The following is an 18,117-nucleotide window of genomic DNA, read 5'->3' as shown; positions in this document are numbered from 1 at the left end:
ACATCAATGTGTAGGCCTGTGCTGTGATAGTACCACGCAAAACGTCAAGGGGTGCAAGCCCCCTTCATAAGAAACACGACCACACCATAACACCGCTGCCTCCGAATTTTACTGTTGGCACTACACACGCTGGCAGATGACGTTCACCGGGCTTCGCCGTACCCACACCATCCTATTGGATCGCCACATTATGTACCGTGATACGTCACTCCACACAACATTTTTCCACTGTTCAATCGTCCAATGTTTACGCTCTTTACACCAAGCTAGGCGTCGTTTGGTATTTACCGGCGTGATGTGTGGCTTATGAGCAGCCGCTCGACCATGAAATCCAAGTTTTCTCACCTCCCGCCTAGCTGTCATAGTACTTGCAGTCGATCCTTATGCAGTTTAGAATTCCTGTGTGATACACATTTCGACCCTCATCAACTGCCAGCAGTCTCTGTCAGTCAACAGACGAGGTCGGCCTATACACTTTTATGCTGTACGTGTCCCTTCACGTTTCCACTTCACTAACATATGGAAAACAGCGGACCTAGGGATGTTTAGGAGTGTGGAAATTTCGCGTACAAACGTATGATACAAGTGACACCCTATCACCTGACTACGTTCGAAGTCCGTGAGTTCCGCATAGCGCCCCATTCTGCTCTCTCACGTTGTCTAACGACTACTGAGGTCGCTGATACAGAGTACATGGAAGTAAGTGGCAGCACAATGCACCTAATATGAAAAACGTATTGTTTTGGGGGTGTCCGGATACTTTTGATCTCATAGTGTATATATACACGTATTCCAAAGCAATGTTATGTCAAAATTTCGAAGCAGTCGCTGAAGAACGTTTAGGGGTCTAGGATTTTGAACAAATGAAAGTTTACATTTTTGTGTATTATACGTATATTTATATGTAGCTATATGAAAAAATGTATAGAACCCAATGCAATGGTAGAAAATGGGGGGGGGGGGGCAGACAGTATAGATACGGAGACCCATTCATGACTGTAGCAAGCTTGTTCACGTGGATGGACGTTGGCGTAATTGTGCAGAGATGATGGGACTTGCACATGACAGGTAACAACGCATTCTGGATTATAGAATACGGCAGCGAAGGAAACTACTGTCAGAAACAAGTATAGAGGGTACAAAGGTCTATTTGAGTTAAAAGTTCCATCAACATCATTAAATGTGAAACACTTTCATGAATAAGGCACCGCCAATGGCTTTGTTTAAAAAACAGCATTTTGTATGAGTTACGAGAGTTATTATTTAAGTGATGCCAATATGCGAGCTGTGTGTATTTTAATAAGTGATATCGACAATTTAAATGCAGAAATATTTTGTTTTTCTATCAAGGTGTGGGAATCTTACAAATTTTGAAAAAAATTAATGCTTGATAATCGGATCGAACTACTGTAATCTACATACATATAGTTCTAAATAAATAATTTTGTTGAAAAGTGCCAATAAATGAGATGTGTATATTTTAAGATGTAATACACAAAATTTAAATGCGGGAATGTTTGACTTGAAGGTTAATTAAGCTTACAAAGTGAGCGAGATCTTACAAATAGTACAATTTTATTTTCCTCGAATGTTCATAGAGGTCTGGCATATTACCATAAGCCTAAAAAGCCTTGAAGCGATATATATTTTAATAAGTTGTACATCCAGTTTATATGTGGAAATATTTAATTGGAGAGTCCAAAGATCTTGAAAATGTGCGAAATCTTACATTTTTCCAAAAATAGTATAATATTTTTTTGATTTAATTTTTCTAGAGGTCTATACTTCTAATTGCATATTAAGATAAACATTCAAGCCGCGTGAGTGTGTATGCGTGTTTTGTACTCAAAGGATAAATAATTTTAGCAAGTAGTGTACTTTTGAACTCTCAACTCTGTCTTATTGCAATATCTTCTTTTGAAACGTTTCAAGTCTATCATCGCCTTCGAAGAAAAAAATGCAGTTTAGGTGCTACATCGCAAGAAAATCGTGACATCATCATCTTTCCCTTCTTCCTTCCTTCCTAACATGATGTTTACTCAGTCTGTTTCTCTTCACGCTATGTTGAGAGTGTGGCTGCGTGTCTTCACAATATGTGTTTTTATTAGATTTTGGTGATATTTAATAGCTGATTATAGGAAATACAGCCTTTTAAATGTCTATGGAGCTTTGTAACCATAGCTCTGATTCATATATGTTGCAAACTTGATCGAAAGTTGTTATTGTATTTAATCTCTACCATCGCGAATTCAACTATACTAAAAGCAATATCGTAGATTATAATTTTCAGCACATTATCTTTTTCCCTACTAAAATGGCACTTGGCATAATGTAAATGCGGAAGTGTTTAGTTTGAGAGTGTATTTCGACATGGAGAATAGGTCTAATTAACAACATTTTTCCCGTAAATCTGATTGCATATTTGTTTGTGTGTGTACTACTTAGTTTATTTCTTTAGCCAGCATATTTTCTGCAGTTATAAGACAGGTCACGTTAGATTTAGTACCTGGATCTCATAGGCCAAACTTCTAATGTCAACTACTAATTTGTCATTTCATTTGTAACTATTTGAGCATGGAAACAGGGTTGGAGTGTTTACTTTATAGTTTAAACTCACGCTTTAGGCACTAATTTGACAAATATGTGTGTACGTGGAAAATAATATTGAGATGCTTGACATAAACATGACACAGTTTTGTGTTGCTGACATATTTTTGCAGACGTCTGAAACTTTGAAAGAACTTAACTTTTCCTGCAGGGTACGTTTCATAGTCGCTTTAATAATTCGTAGTGGAAATATATATACCTTCCAGTGAAAGTTGCTGATGCGACTGTTGAGTCAGTTCATTAATGATTTTTTGAAGTCCTAATGAATACATAGTTGGCAACATTTTCGTCATTTTATGCATTTCACTTACTTTGGGTGCATGGCGTATTTTTTCGAAACATAATTCAAATCGCTCACATACTTTAGAGTTCAACCGAGATAGGACTACATTGCAATAAAATAATGCATTCTGGTTGAATACATGTGTGTCCTCTGTTACTCACGCGGAACGTTTTTTTTTTAGAATGAAGACTTTACTTATCTACCAATGCATGTCCCGACATGTTGCATAGTGCAGGCGTGAGTCGAAAGAAATTCGCAGGAAATTCGTTTCCAGGGCGGGGAGCATCCTCGCTCCAATTCGGCCGTGTGATTGCTGGCGCCCAGAGGGAGAGAACCACCGGTAACTGCCTGATTTGGCGAGACCTGGGCCCGCTGGTCGCTAGTGAAAGCATCTGGAAGCTACCACGTCCAACTACGGGAAGCGATAACTTTCTCTTCACTTCAAAGCATTTTGAACTACCAGCCTTCTTCACTTAAACTAGATGTCGAATTGCAGCTGTTTGAGCGTGCTGGTCAGACATTCATATTAACTTTCACGCCTAATTACAACAAGACGGCCACTGTCACTAGAATACAAAATAACTTACTCTCGGGTTCTACAGTCCAATTTATTATGTCGGGACATGCATTGGTAGATAAGTAAAGTCTTCATTCTAAAAAAAACGTTCCGCGTGAGTAACAGAGGACACACATGTATTCAACCAGAATGCATTATTTTATTGCAATGTAGTCCTATCTCGGCTGAACTCTAAAGTATGCGAACGATTTGAATTATGTTTCGAAAAAATACTCCATGCACTTAAAGTAAGTGAAATGCATAAAATGACGAAAATGTTGCCAACTATGTATTCATCAGGACTTCAAAAAATCATTAATGAACTGACTCAACAGTCGCATCAGCAACTTTCACTGGAAGCTATATATCATTCCACTATGAATTATTAAAACGATCTGGAGAAGAACAAATTGATTTTTTTCGAAACTTATGTGAAAAACTCCAGTGTGCTCTGGATATTTACAACCTGTTTGCGTATACGTTTATTCCCTACTTCAGACATAAAAATATGGTAACACCGACATAAAAGTAGTTACTGAAAAGTGGCTGATATCAGTGCTGTTAACATAAAATGTTTCGTCACAAATACATTGATTGAAGGCATGCATGACAGACGACGTAAACGTACTCCACTGGTCACGCTCAACTGAGGCTAACTTTTTATTAGCAATGGATCGCGACGTCATTGTTAGATCATCAAACGCATTATACGCCATAATCAAAACACGACTATTGTTCTGTTGATGATTTATGCGTCGTTCATTTAAGATGAAGGCGAATTCACTGTAAGCTTCAGTAGATCACAAAAAATATATTTGCATACAAATTCTACACATAATAATTTGGTGTGGGATTGACGGTGCTAGAAATGAAACAAGAAACAATATATACTTACGTATCGCGAATGGACCCAGAAGGATCACGCAAAGCTTTCTGACGTCGTTTCTTCCATACTTCTTTCATTCGTTCTCCATGTTTTCTTTTTCTTTCTTCTGTCCATTTTGTTCCTGGTCTCTTTAGTGCTTCCATCTCCGACAATACAATCCACTTTTCCACCTTATTTCTAAAAGTTTTTCTATCTTTGACATCTTTAAGTTCAATATTTGCTTTTTGTAAATCTAATTTTACTTGGCTAATCCATGGTGTTGTTGATTTGACTTTTTCTATGTAAGTGAGAATTCTGTTGGTGAGTCGTGTGGGGGGAAGTCTAGTGACATGTCCATAAAATTTTAATCTTCGCCTTCTTATGTCTGCTGCCAGGTTTGGTATAGTTTCTGTGGTTCTTCTTGATTGTATCCGGTATCCTTCTTCTGTTAATTTTGGACCTAAAATCTTTCTCATAATTTTGCGTTCTTCTTTTAGTATTTTTTCTAAATCACATTTTGTGTGGAGTGTGAGCGTTTCACTAGCATATAGTGCTGCTGGCTTAATTACTGTGCAGTAGTGTCTGATTTTTGTGTTCGAGGAGATGCATTTTTTATTGTATATTTCATGTGTCATACCATATGCTCTCTTCATTTTCTGTTGTCTGATCTTCTGTGCAACTTTCTCTCCTCCGGTTGGCTCCAAAATTTCACCTAGGTATTTAAAATGTTTTACTCTATTTACACTCCTGGAAATTTAAATAAGAACACCGTGAATTCATTGTCCCAGGAAGGGGAAACTTTATTGACACATTCCTGGGGTCAGATACATCACATGATCACACTGACAGAACCACAGGCACATAGACACAGGCAACAGAGCATGCACAATGTCGGCACTAGTACAGTGTATATCCACCTTTCGCAGCAATGCAGGCTGCTATTCTCCCATGGAGACGATCGTAGAGATGCTAGATGTAGTCCTGTGGAACGGCTTGCCATGCCATTTCCACCTGGCGCCTCAGTTGGACCAGCGTTCGTGCTGGACGTGCAGACCGCGTGAGACGACGCTTCATCCAGTCCCAAACATGCTCAATGGGGGACAGATCCGGAGATATTGCTGGCCGGGGTAGTTGACTTACACCTTCTGGAGCACGTTGGGTGGTACGGGATACATGCGGACGTGCATTGTCCTGTTGGAACAGCAAGTTCCCTTGCCGGTCTAGGAATGGTAGAACGATGGGTTCGATGACGGTTTGGATGTACCGTGCGCTATTCAGTGTCCCCTCGACGATCACCAGTGGTGTACGGCCAGTGTAGGAGATCGCTCCCCACACCATGATGCCGGGTGTTGGCCCTGTGTGCCTCGGTCGTATGCAGTCCTGATTGTGGCGCTCACCTGCACGGCGCCAAACACGCATACGACCATTATTGGCACCAAGGCAGAAGCGACTCTCATCGCTGAAGACGACACGTCTCCATTCGTCCCTCCATTCACGCCTGTCGCGACACCACTGGAGGCGGGCTGCACGATGTTGGGGCGTGAGTGGAAGACGGCCTAACGGTGTGCGGGACCGTAGCCCAGCTTCATGGAGACGGTTGCGAATGGTCCTCGCCGATACCCCAGGAGCAACAGTGTCCCTAATTTGCTGGGAAGTGGCGGTGCGGTCCCCTACGGCACTGTGTAGGATCCTACGGTCTTGGCGTGCATCCGTGCGTCGCTGCGGTCCGGTCCCAGGTCGACGGGCACGTGCACCTTCCGCCGACCACTGGCGACAACATCGATGTACTGTGGAGACCTCACGCCCCACGTGTTGAGCAATTCGGCGGTACGTCCACCCGGTCTCCCGCATGCCCACTATACGCCCTCGCTCAAAGTCCGTCAACTGCACATACGGTTCACGTCCACACTGTCGCGGCATGCCACCAGTGTTAAAGACTGCGATGGAGCTCCGTATGCCACGGCAAACTGGCTGACACTGACGGCGGCGGTGCACAAATGCTGCGCAGCTAGCGCCATTCGACGGCCAACACCGCGGTTCCTGGTGTGTCCGCTGTGCCGTGCATGTGATCATTGCTTGCACAGCCCTCTCGCAGTGTCCAGAGCAAGTATGGTGGGTCTGACACACCGGTGTCAATGTGTTCTTTTTTCCATTTCCGGGAGTGTATTTTTCCATATTTTGTGTTCAAACTGTGTATATGGAATTTCGTACAGAAAAATTCTGTCTTTTGAAACGAAATTTGTAAACCTACTTTATCCGCGCATTCCTTAAGGATCTCTATTTGTTTGGTGGCGATTTCTTCATCATCTGCAAGTATGGCCAAGTCGTCCGCGAATGCTAAACAAGATATCTCCACGTTGTCTTTGGTTCTACCAAGATGGATTGGTTTCCAGTAGGATTGATTTTTTAATTCTTTTTCCCATTCCTTAATGACTTTATCCAGGACTATATTAAACAGAAGTGGTGATAGCCCATCACCTTGACGTACTCCAGTTTTTATGAGAAAAGGTTCAGAGATTTCTCCCCTGAATTTAACTTTAGATACAGTGTCTGTCAGTGATTCTTTGATAAGCCTTAGTGTTTTGGAGTCAAGTCCAAGTTCCTCTAAAATGTTAAACAAAGATTGCCGGTCAATTGAGTCATAGGCTTTCTTAAAATCTACAAATGTACAAATTATGGGGGCATTTCTAATTGCTTTGTGTTTTAATATTGTCTTTAAATTAAATATTTGTTCTATGCATGAGCGACCGGGGCGGAAGGCTACTTGATAATCACCAATTTGGCGTTCCAGCTGCTCTTGTGTTCTTTTCAGCAGGCATGTTGAGAGAATTTTGTTGGTGACTTGTAAAAGTGAGATTCCCCTGTAGTTATTGACATTTGTTCTGTCTCCTTTTTTATGTAACGGGTGAATAAGGGCACATTTCCAATCCTCTGGTAATTTTTCTGTTTCCCATATTTTTGTTATTATTTTTGTGAGCTCTTGCAACGTCTTTGGTCCTAGGTTTTTTAATAGCTCTGCAACAATGCCGTCTTCGCCAGATGTTCTATTATTTTTTAAGTTTTTAATGTGACATTTGATTTCTTCCTGTGTTGGTGGTAATGAATCCGGTTGAGCGTTGGCACAGATTTCTTTGGGAAACCTTAAACTAGGTTCTGGGCAATTTAGTAGGTTAGAAAAATATTGAGCCAATACTTGACAGTTTTCCTGGTTTGTTAGGGCTAATTTACCATCTGGTTTTCTGAAACATAAATTTTGAGGGATATATCCTCGTATTTTATCTGCGAAAGTTCTGTAGAAGTCTCTTGTATTATAGTTTTGGAAATTTTCTTCTATGGCATCCAGTTGTGCCTTTGTGTGCTTCCTTTTTGCTTGCCTAATAGATTTTGAAACCTGTTTTCTAACCTCGTTAGATAAATGTAGACTTTCTTGTGATTTTTTACTGTTATATTCTTGAAATGCCTTTTTTCTCCTTTCCAATGCATTTTCACAGTCTGAATCCCACCAAGGGTGTTTGAATATCTTTTTCAAGGGAATAGTTTCCTTAGCTATTCGCGTGATTTTAGAATGAAATTCTTCCCATGTGTTTGCCTTTTCCTTCTCCCATTCTTCTTTTACTTTAGATTCTTTAATCTCCTTGGTGTCATATTTCTGTATTTCTGTTTTCTTCTGATGACTTCTTCGTGCTGTAAACTTGATTTTAATTCTAGTTAGGTAATGGTCTGAATCAATGTTTGCTCCTCTGCGTACTTGGACGTCGTAAATTTCTTTTTGTACTGGGTATGAAATCGCCACATGATCTATTTGAAACTCGCCAATTTGTTGTATAGGAGATCTCCATGTCTTTTGTTTTCTTGGACATTTTCTTAGAGATGTTGACATTATCTTCAGGTTATTCTGCTTACATAGTTCGACGAGCCTTGTACCATTTTTATTGGTAAATTTATGTGCAGGATATTTGCCTACGGTTTTTTGGTGGATTTTCTCTCCACCAATTTGGGCATTAAAATCGCCGAGTAGAACTTTTGTATCATCTTTTGGAATCTTGGCCATTATATTCTCCAAATTTTCCCAGAACTTTTCTGTTTCTATAGGGTTTTTCTTGTTGTCTCCGTTTGTGGGAGCATGAACATTAACCATTGTGTATGTTTTGTTGGCACATTGTAAGCGCATCGTCATTATCCTATTATTTACGGGAGTAACTTCCTTGATGGAGCTGAGCACGCTCTTGTGTATGATAAACGCCATCCCGAGATGTATATATATATATATATACACATTGCAGTTATGTGAATATGAATATGGAATCAGGCTTTGCCTAGGGGACGTGTTTGAAAAGTAATGAATGTTTTTATGTCGGTACTGTGATAAATTTATGTTAATGAAAATATCAACTCGTATAATAAAATATCTGTCTGAATCGATGTACTTCGATCTCCTAGTACGATTGAGATAATTCAGTTAGCGTACTTCAGTAACATGTTTCTCGGAAGAGTCTAAAAATATATGATTTAGTGTTTTAATGCCACACGTAATTGGATTAACTCGTGGAAGCTCCACTTGCCTTCAAAAAATGAAAACCGAGGGTGACTCTATCAATAAAGGTTAGCAGCGTTTGGATTAATTTCTGTAAAGAAAAATAAAAGCGAAAACTTGAATCATAAGAAGACGATTAATGGAGTAACTACCTGCTCGATATGACAATAAAGAGAGAATTTCTGACAATCTGGTAATAGAATCGAAAGTACGTGCTAAGTTACACCTTGAAATTTGCGCAAATGTAGGTTAGGAAAGCAAAAAGACTTCATTAAGAAGCAGTCCATTACTCGACGGTACTTCGATACTAAGAGCAGTGTATTAATGAGATTAGGTCACGAACAGCACTCACAGTTTGTGGCTCAACAAGCGTAGTTGTTGAAGGTGTGTCATTAACCTTCTATATTCCTGCTTCGAGAATATGTCGACGACGTGTAGCGCAGGCGTTGTCGCATGGATGTCTCCTTAAGGAATACGACGCTTGCAGGTAAGTCGAGCAGCTCTTTCTTTGCGCGTCACCTCATTGGAATACAAAATCATCAAAATCAAACAGTTCGTAGTCCGTATTAGATCAAATCACGTTGGGGATTAGAAACAGAACAACTTTTACTGAATACTCGTTTACTGTGTGTTCTGTACCATGACGAATGGGCCTGACTCAAGCACATAAATTACAAACGAAGTTTCAAAAAATTTATAAAATATACATTCCTTAATAAAAATTATCCATTGTACATGTCCTACTAGAACCTGAAAATTTGTCCGTTGAGATATTAGGCGCGTGTAGCGCTTTTAACCAACCGTGAATCGGGTGAATGATGAAAATAATGGCGCGGTAACAAAGTCTTCAGTTTTCTTCCCTTACACAGACAGAATTTATAACAGCGTCAGCCGTATCCTCAGGAAATAGCATGTGACGTGTATTTTTTGACGACCTTCTAAGATTAGTGTCTTTTGGGGCTATGGAAGATGACACTGGTTTCTGTAACGCTTCTGCCACGCATTTTCACTTATTGTGACGGTGCTATTGACATAGCTATTGAGATTAAATTACCAGGTGACCTCTTTAATAGCGACCTACGTTATTGCTTAGCTTACGCTTGGAATTTTGCACTCTCCCTGGGGAAACAACATAGTGAAAGAGTTTATCGCTACTTTCTGACCGATGTTGGTTAACATCTCAGTATGGACGAAGCATGACGTTGGAATTTCGGTTGTGTGGTAGCGCTAGTTTTTTGCGTGTGTTTTATTCTTCTGCGTACACCCTGTCTTATTTTACTGGTTAGCGCCGCCCTTCTCACTGAAGGGTGAAACTGTGCCTTGAAAATGATGGGACGTCACCCCTCCAAAACCAGCGGTCGCAGGTTACCCGTCTGCGTTCCCCTAAGTCATTTAAAAATGTCATGTACGTGGAGAAGCTCGAGTTTCACAGACTTTTCAAGCTTGCAGAAACATGTGTGGCCACTTTAACTTGCAGCACTGACCTTGTAACCGAGGTAGGCGAGGAGCAGGGCCTCTGTGAGGCTGATGATGGCCAGGATGACCTGCACGATCCACATGAGCAGCGACCGGTTCACCCAGAGGATGGCGTCCCAGTTGATGACCGGGTTCTCCTGGAACTCCTCGTCGGTCAGGTTGCTCGACCGCATGTACTCGGAGTTGTTGCCCGGTGGACAGCCGTAACTGGAAACAGAAAAGACCGCAACGTCAAGCCTCGTGTGTCAGCCGCAAAATTATTCTGCCTCCAGTACTACACCAGCAGAGATTTTCGTCGCCGTAAGATATCTTGAGATGGAGAATTTTAAGTATAATACATTACAGATAGCAAAATAAATAACTCCAGATCTTCGAAATTGGATGCTTGACGAATGTCAATGAGACAAAAACAGTGGAATACGAGACAATCAATGTACAGCCTCCATCTGCACGTTGGTGGGAGACTACAAGCGAAACATACCTTCTCCAGTCAGGATATGGTTTGTTGGGGGCCAGGACACGGGCCATACTCATTACACTACTTGAACAAAAGTACCTGGACATTGGTTAGTGGCTACTGATACGGGATGTATCCACCCTTGACCTTTATGACGGCTTCAACTCTGCTGGGGTCACTTTCATTGAGATGTCTCTTGAGTGTGGTGAAACGGCAGGACATTATTCCCCAAGAGCTGAAAACTGTTTATGATGTTGGACGCCGAGATATGGAGCGTAGTCGACTTTCTCACTCATCCCAAAGGTACTGCATTGGGTTCCGGTCGGGACTTCATTTCGGGGATGGTATTATCCATAAACCATTGCATCGCCGATGCTCCATTATGACATGGCGATACAAAAAAATATTGTCTCCGAACTTTCCTCTACTGTATGCAGTGTACAACGCTGCAAAATGTATTCTTATCGCCGACCGTAGTGGCCGAGCGGTTCTAGGCGCTACAGTCTGGAACAGCGCGACCGCTACGGTCGCAGGTTCGAATCCTGCCTCGGGCATGGATGTGTGTTATGTCCTTAGGTTAGTTAGGTTTAAGTAGTTCTAAGTTCTAGGAGACTGGTGACTACAGAAGTTAAGTCCCATAGTGCTCAGAGTCATTTGAACCATTTTTTTTTGTATTCTTATCCTTCCGCATTTAGCGTTTTCTTGAACGCAATAATATGACCATACAACAACAACAACAACAACAACAACAAACCATCCCTATACCGTACCTCCACCTCCTCCGAACTTCACTGGTGGTGGTGGTTAGTGTTTAACGTCCCGTCGACAACGAGGTCATTAGAGACGGAGCGCAAGCTCGGGTTAGGGAAGGATTGAGAAGGAAATCGGCCGTGCCCTTTCAAGGGAACCATCCCGGCATTTGCCTGAAACGATTTAGGGAAATCACGGAAAACCTAAATCAGGATGGCTGGAGACGGGATTGAACCGTCGTCCTCCCGAATGCGAGTCCAGTGTGCTAACCACTGCGCCACCTCGCTCGGTCCCGAACTTCACTAATGGCGCTACATATGATGGAGGGTGACGTACTCCAGAAATTCGCCCAAACTAAATAGCTTTCATCGGATTACCGCATCGTATCGCGTGACTCATCACTCCAATGCATTTCTATCCTTGCAGTCTCCTTCTTGACGTTGGTGGGAGACTGTAAGCGAAACATATCATACCCAGTCGGGGTACAGTTTATTGGGTGCCACGACACGGGCCATACTCCTTACACTACTTGATCAAAAGTACCTGAGGGAATTAGATTCGGAAATGGGGCACTTAAAGTAGTAAAGGAGTTTTGTTGTTTGGGAAGAAAAATAAGTAATGATGGTCGAAGTAGAGAGGATATAAAATGTAGACGCAATGGTAAGGAAAGCGTTTCTGAAGAAGAGAAATTTGTTAACATCGAGTATTGATGTGTCAGGAAGTCGTTTCTGAAAGTATTTGTATGGAGTGTAGCCATGTATGGAAGTGAAACATGGGCCATGAATAGTTTGGACAAGAAGAGAATAGAAGCTTTCGAAATGTGGTGCTACAGAAGAATGCTGAAGATTAGATGGGTAGATCACATAACCAATGAGGAGGTATTTAATAGAATTGGGGAGAAGAGGAGTTTGTGGCACAACTTGACAAGAAGAAGGGACCGGTTGGTAGGACATGTTCTGAGGCATCAAGGGATCACCAACTTAGTACTGGAGGGCAGCGTGGAGGGTCAAAATCGTAGAGGGAGACTAAGAGATGAATACACTAAGTAGATTCAGAAGGATGTAGGTTGCAGTAAGTACTGGGAGATGAAGAAGCTTGCACAGGATCGAGTAGCATGGTGAGCTGCATCAAACCAGTCTCAGGACTGAACACCACAACAACAACAACAACATCCTTCTTTAACACCACCTCAAGCGTCGTTCAGCAGTGTCTACAAAAATTTGTGGTTTATGAGGAGCTGGTCGACCATTTCACTCCATACTATTAAACTTCGTGGACACAATTATTGTGCTAGCACTTCGGAACTCACGCCTGATCCCTTCCCTGATTTCATGCGACTTTTTACAACCACTCTCTGCACTGCTCGACGGTCCCTGTTCATCATTACATGATATCTGTCTGGCCTTGGTTTAGCTGCGATGGTACCTTTGCGTTTCCTCTTCACAGTCGTATCATCAAAAGTTGATTTTATCAGCTTTAGAAGGGTTGGAATGTACGTGATGGGTTGTTTGCTCAGGTAACATTCAATGACTAGAATGAGCTAGAAGTCATTGAGCTCTCCTGACAGCCTCATTCTGCTGTTACTACTGCTTGTCCGCTTATCACAGTGCTCCCCGCCTTCTTTTGTATTGGCATGTCCGCCTCTCGTGGCATCTAGAGGCCAGTTACATGGGACTGTTCCATTTATTTTGGTCAGATAGTGCACACAGACCAGGAAACTGACCATCGACAGTGTGACCATTCTGCTTTAGGAACCCCTGAGCGTATGGTTTTCTAATGCCATCTCCAAGTGGAAGCTATGAGACATAAAATTTTTAGTGCTAGAAGCGGTAGTTAATTAGGAACATTAAATATTAATATCCTCACCTTACTGCCCCTTGGAATAAATCTCACATCCAGTAATAAACTAAGTAAGCTGAGAGGAGATACAAATAACAGCAACAGACGTGAGGTTCTGAAAGATGTTAACAAATGAGTGAGGTAGAGATAAAATTTAAATAACGGTGGAGACGTTAATAGATATCAAAAATGGTTCAAATCGCTCTGAGCATTATGGGACTTAACATCTATGGTCATCAGTCCCCTAGAACTCAGAACTACTTAAACCTAACTATCCTAAGGACAGCACACAACACCCAGTCTTCACGAGGCAGAGAAAATCCCTGACCCCGCCGGGAATCGAACCCGGGAACCCGGGCGCGGGAAGCGAGAACGCTACCGCACGACCACGAGCTGCGGACTAACAGATATCACTCGCGCAGGTGTTGAGGAAGGTATTAGCTACAGTTACACACTGCTGCCTAATGAATAAAGTGCTAGCGTGTGGAATGTTGGGCCAGCAGTGTGACCGAAGAGTTTCCAGCAACCAGAAAGAAAGAGAAAAATCTTCACATGTTAAACCAGGTTCGCGAGTACTCCAAGGGCGTGTTATATGCCTATCACTTTTCACACCCACACCCACACATACACACACACACACACACACACACACACACACACACACACACACACATATATATATATATATATATATATATATATATATATATGTATATTATTCCGTCAGGATTTAGCGGATGATGCATTTATATACAGAGAAATCGCAATTCTAGAAAATTGTAGCGAAGTACAGAAAAACTTGCAGAAGACCAACGCTGGTTGCAAGGATCTGCGGGTGCCCAACAACAAAAAGCAGTGCAACATATTAGGCATAAATTGTCTGAAAGACATATTATTGTACAATTACACGATTGGCGAACAATCAGTGGAAGCAGTTACGTCCATTAAATACGTGAGAGAACGCGTACGGATGAAACCAGTCGCACGTAAGCCGACGCTAGACTGAGATTTATTACGAAGAATCCTCAGGAAGTGCAGTATATCAACGAGGAAGGTAACCTACAAAACTCTAGTTCGACAAATATTTAAGTAGCCCACCCGGTTAGACGAGAGGTCTAGCGCACGGCTTTCCGGAGTTGGACGGAGCGCCTGGTCCCCGGCACGAATCCGCCCGGCGATTGCTACGAAAACAAGTTCTCCACGTACGCGTACACCACCATTACTCTACCACGCAAACATAGGGGCTACACTCGTCTGGTGTGAGACGTTCCCTGGGGTGTCCACCGGGGGCTGAGCCGCACAATAACCCTGGGGTGGCGGAGGGGTGAAAAAATGGACTGCGGTAGTCGTCGTGGGGTTGTGGACCACTGCGGCTGCGGCGGGGACGGAGCCTCTCCGTCGTTTCTAGATCCCCGGTTAAAATACAATACAATACAATACAATAAAATACAATGTTTAAATACAGCTTGTCACTGTGGGATATATACCAGACGGGGTTGGTAAAAGAAACAGAGAGGATCTAAAGAAGAGCAGCGCGTTACGCTACAGGCTCACCTAGTAAACTAGAAAGCGTCACGGAGACGCTTAGTCAGTTCCCGTGGCAGGCACTGCAAGAGAGGCGAAAAGCATCACGGTGTGGTTTTTCTGTAAAAGTTCCTAGAAAGAACAACCAATATATTGCTTCTCCCTGTGTTTACCTCGCAGAAAGACCACGAAGACAACGTTAGACAGATTCAAGTTCACACGGAGGCTTACCAGGAATGGTTCCTACCGCCGACCACTTGAATCTCGAACAGGATAGCAAGAAAGTAACGCTGGTACAGAAACTACCCTCCACCACAAACCATAAGATGGTTTGGAGAGTACAGATGTAGATATGGGGTAGATGTAGAGTAGAAAGTGATAGTGACCAAGACGAAGTTCATGAACACAAAATAAATAGAAACACAGTGAGATATGTGTTTTATCTTATCAGCATTGTTGTATGATAGTCCGGTTCCATAGCTTAGTGGTCAGCATGGGTATCATGCATAGGACACGGGTTCGATTCCTGGGGTTCCCAGAGATTTTTCCTTGGTGGGAGGACTGCAATGGGGTGCAGTCCCGTTAGCTCAATTACAAAAACTGACAACGGCAGCGAGAGCGTTATGCTGACCCCACGCCCCTCCATAATGCAACCAACGACACCACTGGCGGAGGATGGCGTGATGGTCGGTCGGTACCCATGGGCTTGCTGGGCATATGGACGAAGTTTGCTGCAGTATTGTATGATGATCTGAAGTTACGCGGAGTCAGGCAATAACCGGACAATTAACAAAAATTACAGTATTAAAAACGGCTTAGAGAAGTTGTATTGAACAGGTTATGTGTTATACCAGTTCAAAGTAGTAGGGCTCAGGCCTTAACTAGTCACTCATTAACTAGAAGAATAGAATGAATGTTATTTAGGTTTTGCCATTTGACTGAGTTTAAGTAATTTTAGACACTATCTTAGTTTCAACTGTATAGCCATTTTCAACTGATTCATTATAAGAATGTGGTAATTAATTATATTAGACGCTGTGCACGTGTCATGAACATCACACGCAACATTTGACCATGGGTGTTTGGTTGGTTGATTTGTGGAGGGGACCAAACAGCGAGGTCATCGGCCCCATTGGATTAGGGAAGGATGGGGAAGGAAGTCGACCGTGCCCTTTCAAAGGAACCATCCATGCATTTGTCTGAAGCGATTTAGGGAAATCATGGAAAACCTAAATCAGGAAGGCCGGACGCCCACCACGCCATTAATTTTCTTCGTTTTATTAGTTTTTTCAGAGTTTTCCAAATTCTGTAATATTTTTAACTCATTTGTCCTTAAGCTTCAGTATATAAACTACTATCTTTACTGTTGGTTTATTAGAACTAAGAATTAACAAGAAATATTATATGGTGAATATTCAGCGTACTCATTCTATTATACAACTTGCTTTAGACGCAGAAGAGGGCAGGTTTTCAGAATGCAATATGAAATAAAATGAGCGAATGGCATTGTTGGGCGGGAGGCCCAATCCGGTTAAATTCGACCGCCGAGTGCAGGTCTTATTTCAGTCGACGCCACATTGGGACAACACAAAAGCCAGTCGACGAGAAACTCTCCAAACGGGCTGGAAATCGAACCGGGGCCCGATGCATGGGAGGCAAGCACATATCCACCCAGCTAAGCAGACGGACAGTGCAATAAAGAATAATAATAAAAGCACTAAAACAAAACAAGAAACAAAATCCTTTGTACATGGTGCAACATAACCGCTAGATCTGTGGAAAAAGGATTAAAGTTTAACGTCCTGTCGATGACGAGTTCGTTAGATGTAGGTGGTGTTTGTAGGTACAGCGACAGACATTTGCTAAGTGCTTATTGTGAATGATTTGTGTTCAACGTGAAAAGTTTGAAATATTTGCTGTTAAAAAGGCCTTGTAGTTTCATACAGTGTGTAGAAGGAAAGTGTTTAAAATACTTGATACTATAACTTGATGACAGGCTGAAACAAGAGTGCCGCACCAGGATTCTAATTTGAAAAGTGCCTTACCAACCCGACATTCTATCTCTCTTTCTTTTCATTTTGTATCCTCAAGAGTACAACAGATTGTTATCAAACAACATAAACTAATTTTAAGTTGTTCTAGCAGAACGTTTTATTCGCACTATATTGGTATACTGACTGAATTGCTTTTAGATGTAGATGAGAGAAACTGACAACAGATCTGCAACTCTCACGGAATATAATTTTCTCCTAAAATAAGATTTTCACGTGTATTGCAAGAAAGTGAACATGTGATATTTGATGATGATATTCAGGCGTAGTTCGCGACCAACGCTCCCAACTTTACTTCCGTCAGTACCTCATCTCCTGCCATCCAAACTTCACGGAAGTACTCCTGCATATTTTGCGCCACTATCATTCCTGGAAGAAAAACGATATAGTGGAGAGGTGGCTTAGCCACAGCCTATGGGATTCCTTCCAGATTGAATTTTCACACTGCAGCGGAGAGTGTGGTGAGCTGAATCTGCAGAGAATGTTGAAAATATATGCCATCCGGACATGCTCAGTTGGTAGAGCACTAGCTCGCGAAGGCCGAAAGTCCCATGTTCGAGCCCCGGTCCGGCACACAGTTTTAATCTGTGACGAAGGTCCAAATCAGCTTACACTCAGCTGCAGAGCGAAATTTCGCTCTGAATATATTTGCCGCTGTCTGAAGTCTAGCTAATAAATTATTCGAGTACGAGAAGAGAGCAAAGATGCGAATAAGTTAACAGTTGGTATGAGTTATCTCTTTTTTTAAAAGAAAAAGAAATTACGCCCGCTTGGCATAATTGTTCAATAAAACTGATTTCACAGGTCATTAAAAAGTCGTTCCGAAGCATAAATTTCCTTTCTTAAAATCACTGAAAGTGTTATTTCAGTGTGAAAATACAGGTCGTCTCTCCTGTCTGCTAGATGAAGTTTAAGGAAGAATGGCAGTCATTTACTCGATTGCCTCCAATCAATTCTTTGGATAACAACTCAACTGAGAGAACAGAACAGCGAACGTTCAGTGACAGTAATCGAGTTTAGCGCGATTTCATAATATTTGGGCTGAAATTCGTCGCTGCACAGCCCGCAGTTACGAATCATTAATCAGATTGCCGTCGAAGCCTTGATAAGTGGCGGTAAATACGCTGAGATTGTTTGACGCAGTCTCACTCATTTGCTTTGAATGAACGGGGTGT

At 42.1% G+C, this 18,117-nt stretch overlaps 1 protein-coding gene across 1 annotated transcript in view; it reads right to left on the bottom strand.

Annotated features, from left to right (window-relative positions):
• Positions 1 to 18,117, bottom strand: part of LOC124792676 (potassium channel subfamily T member 2) — a 691,963-nt gene that overhangs the window by 508,559 nt on the left and 165,287 nt on the right. The window contains exon 3 of the mRNA XM_047257958.1: positions 10,330 to 10,528. Coding sequence (XP_047113914.1) covers positions 10,330 to 10,528 — 199 coding nt within the window. The remainder of the gene's footprint in view (positions 1 to 10,329; positions 10,529 to 18,117) is intronic.

Source organism: Schistocerca piceifrons, chromosome 1 (assembly GCF_021461385.2).
Source record: "Schistocerca piceifrons isolate TAMUIC-IGC-003096 chromosome 1, iqSchPice1.1, whole genome shotgun sequence".
Taxonomy (NCBI): Eukaryota; Metazoa; Arthropoda; class Insecta; order Orthoptera; family Acrididae; genus Schistocerca; species Schistocerca piceifrons.
The sequence above is the reverse complement of the archived record's forward strand: the minus strand, read 5'-3'. Positions and strand labels throughout refer to the sequence as shown.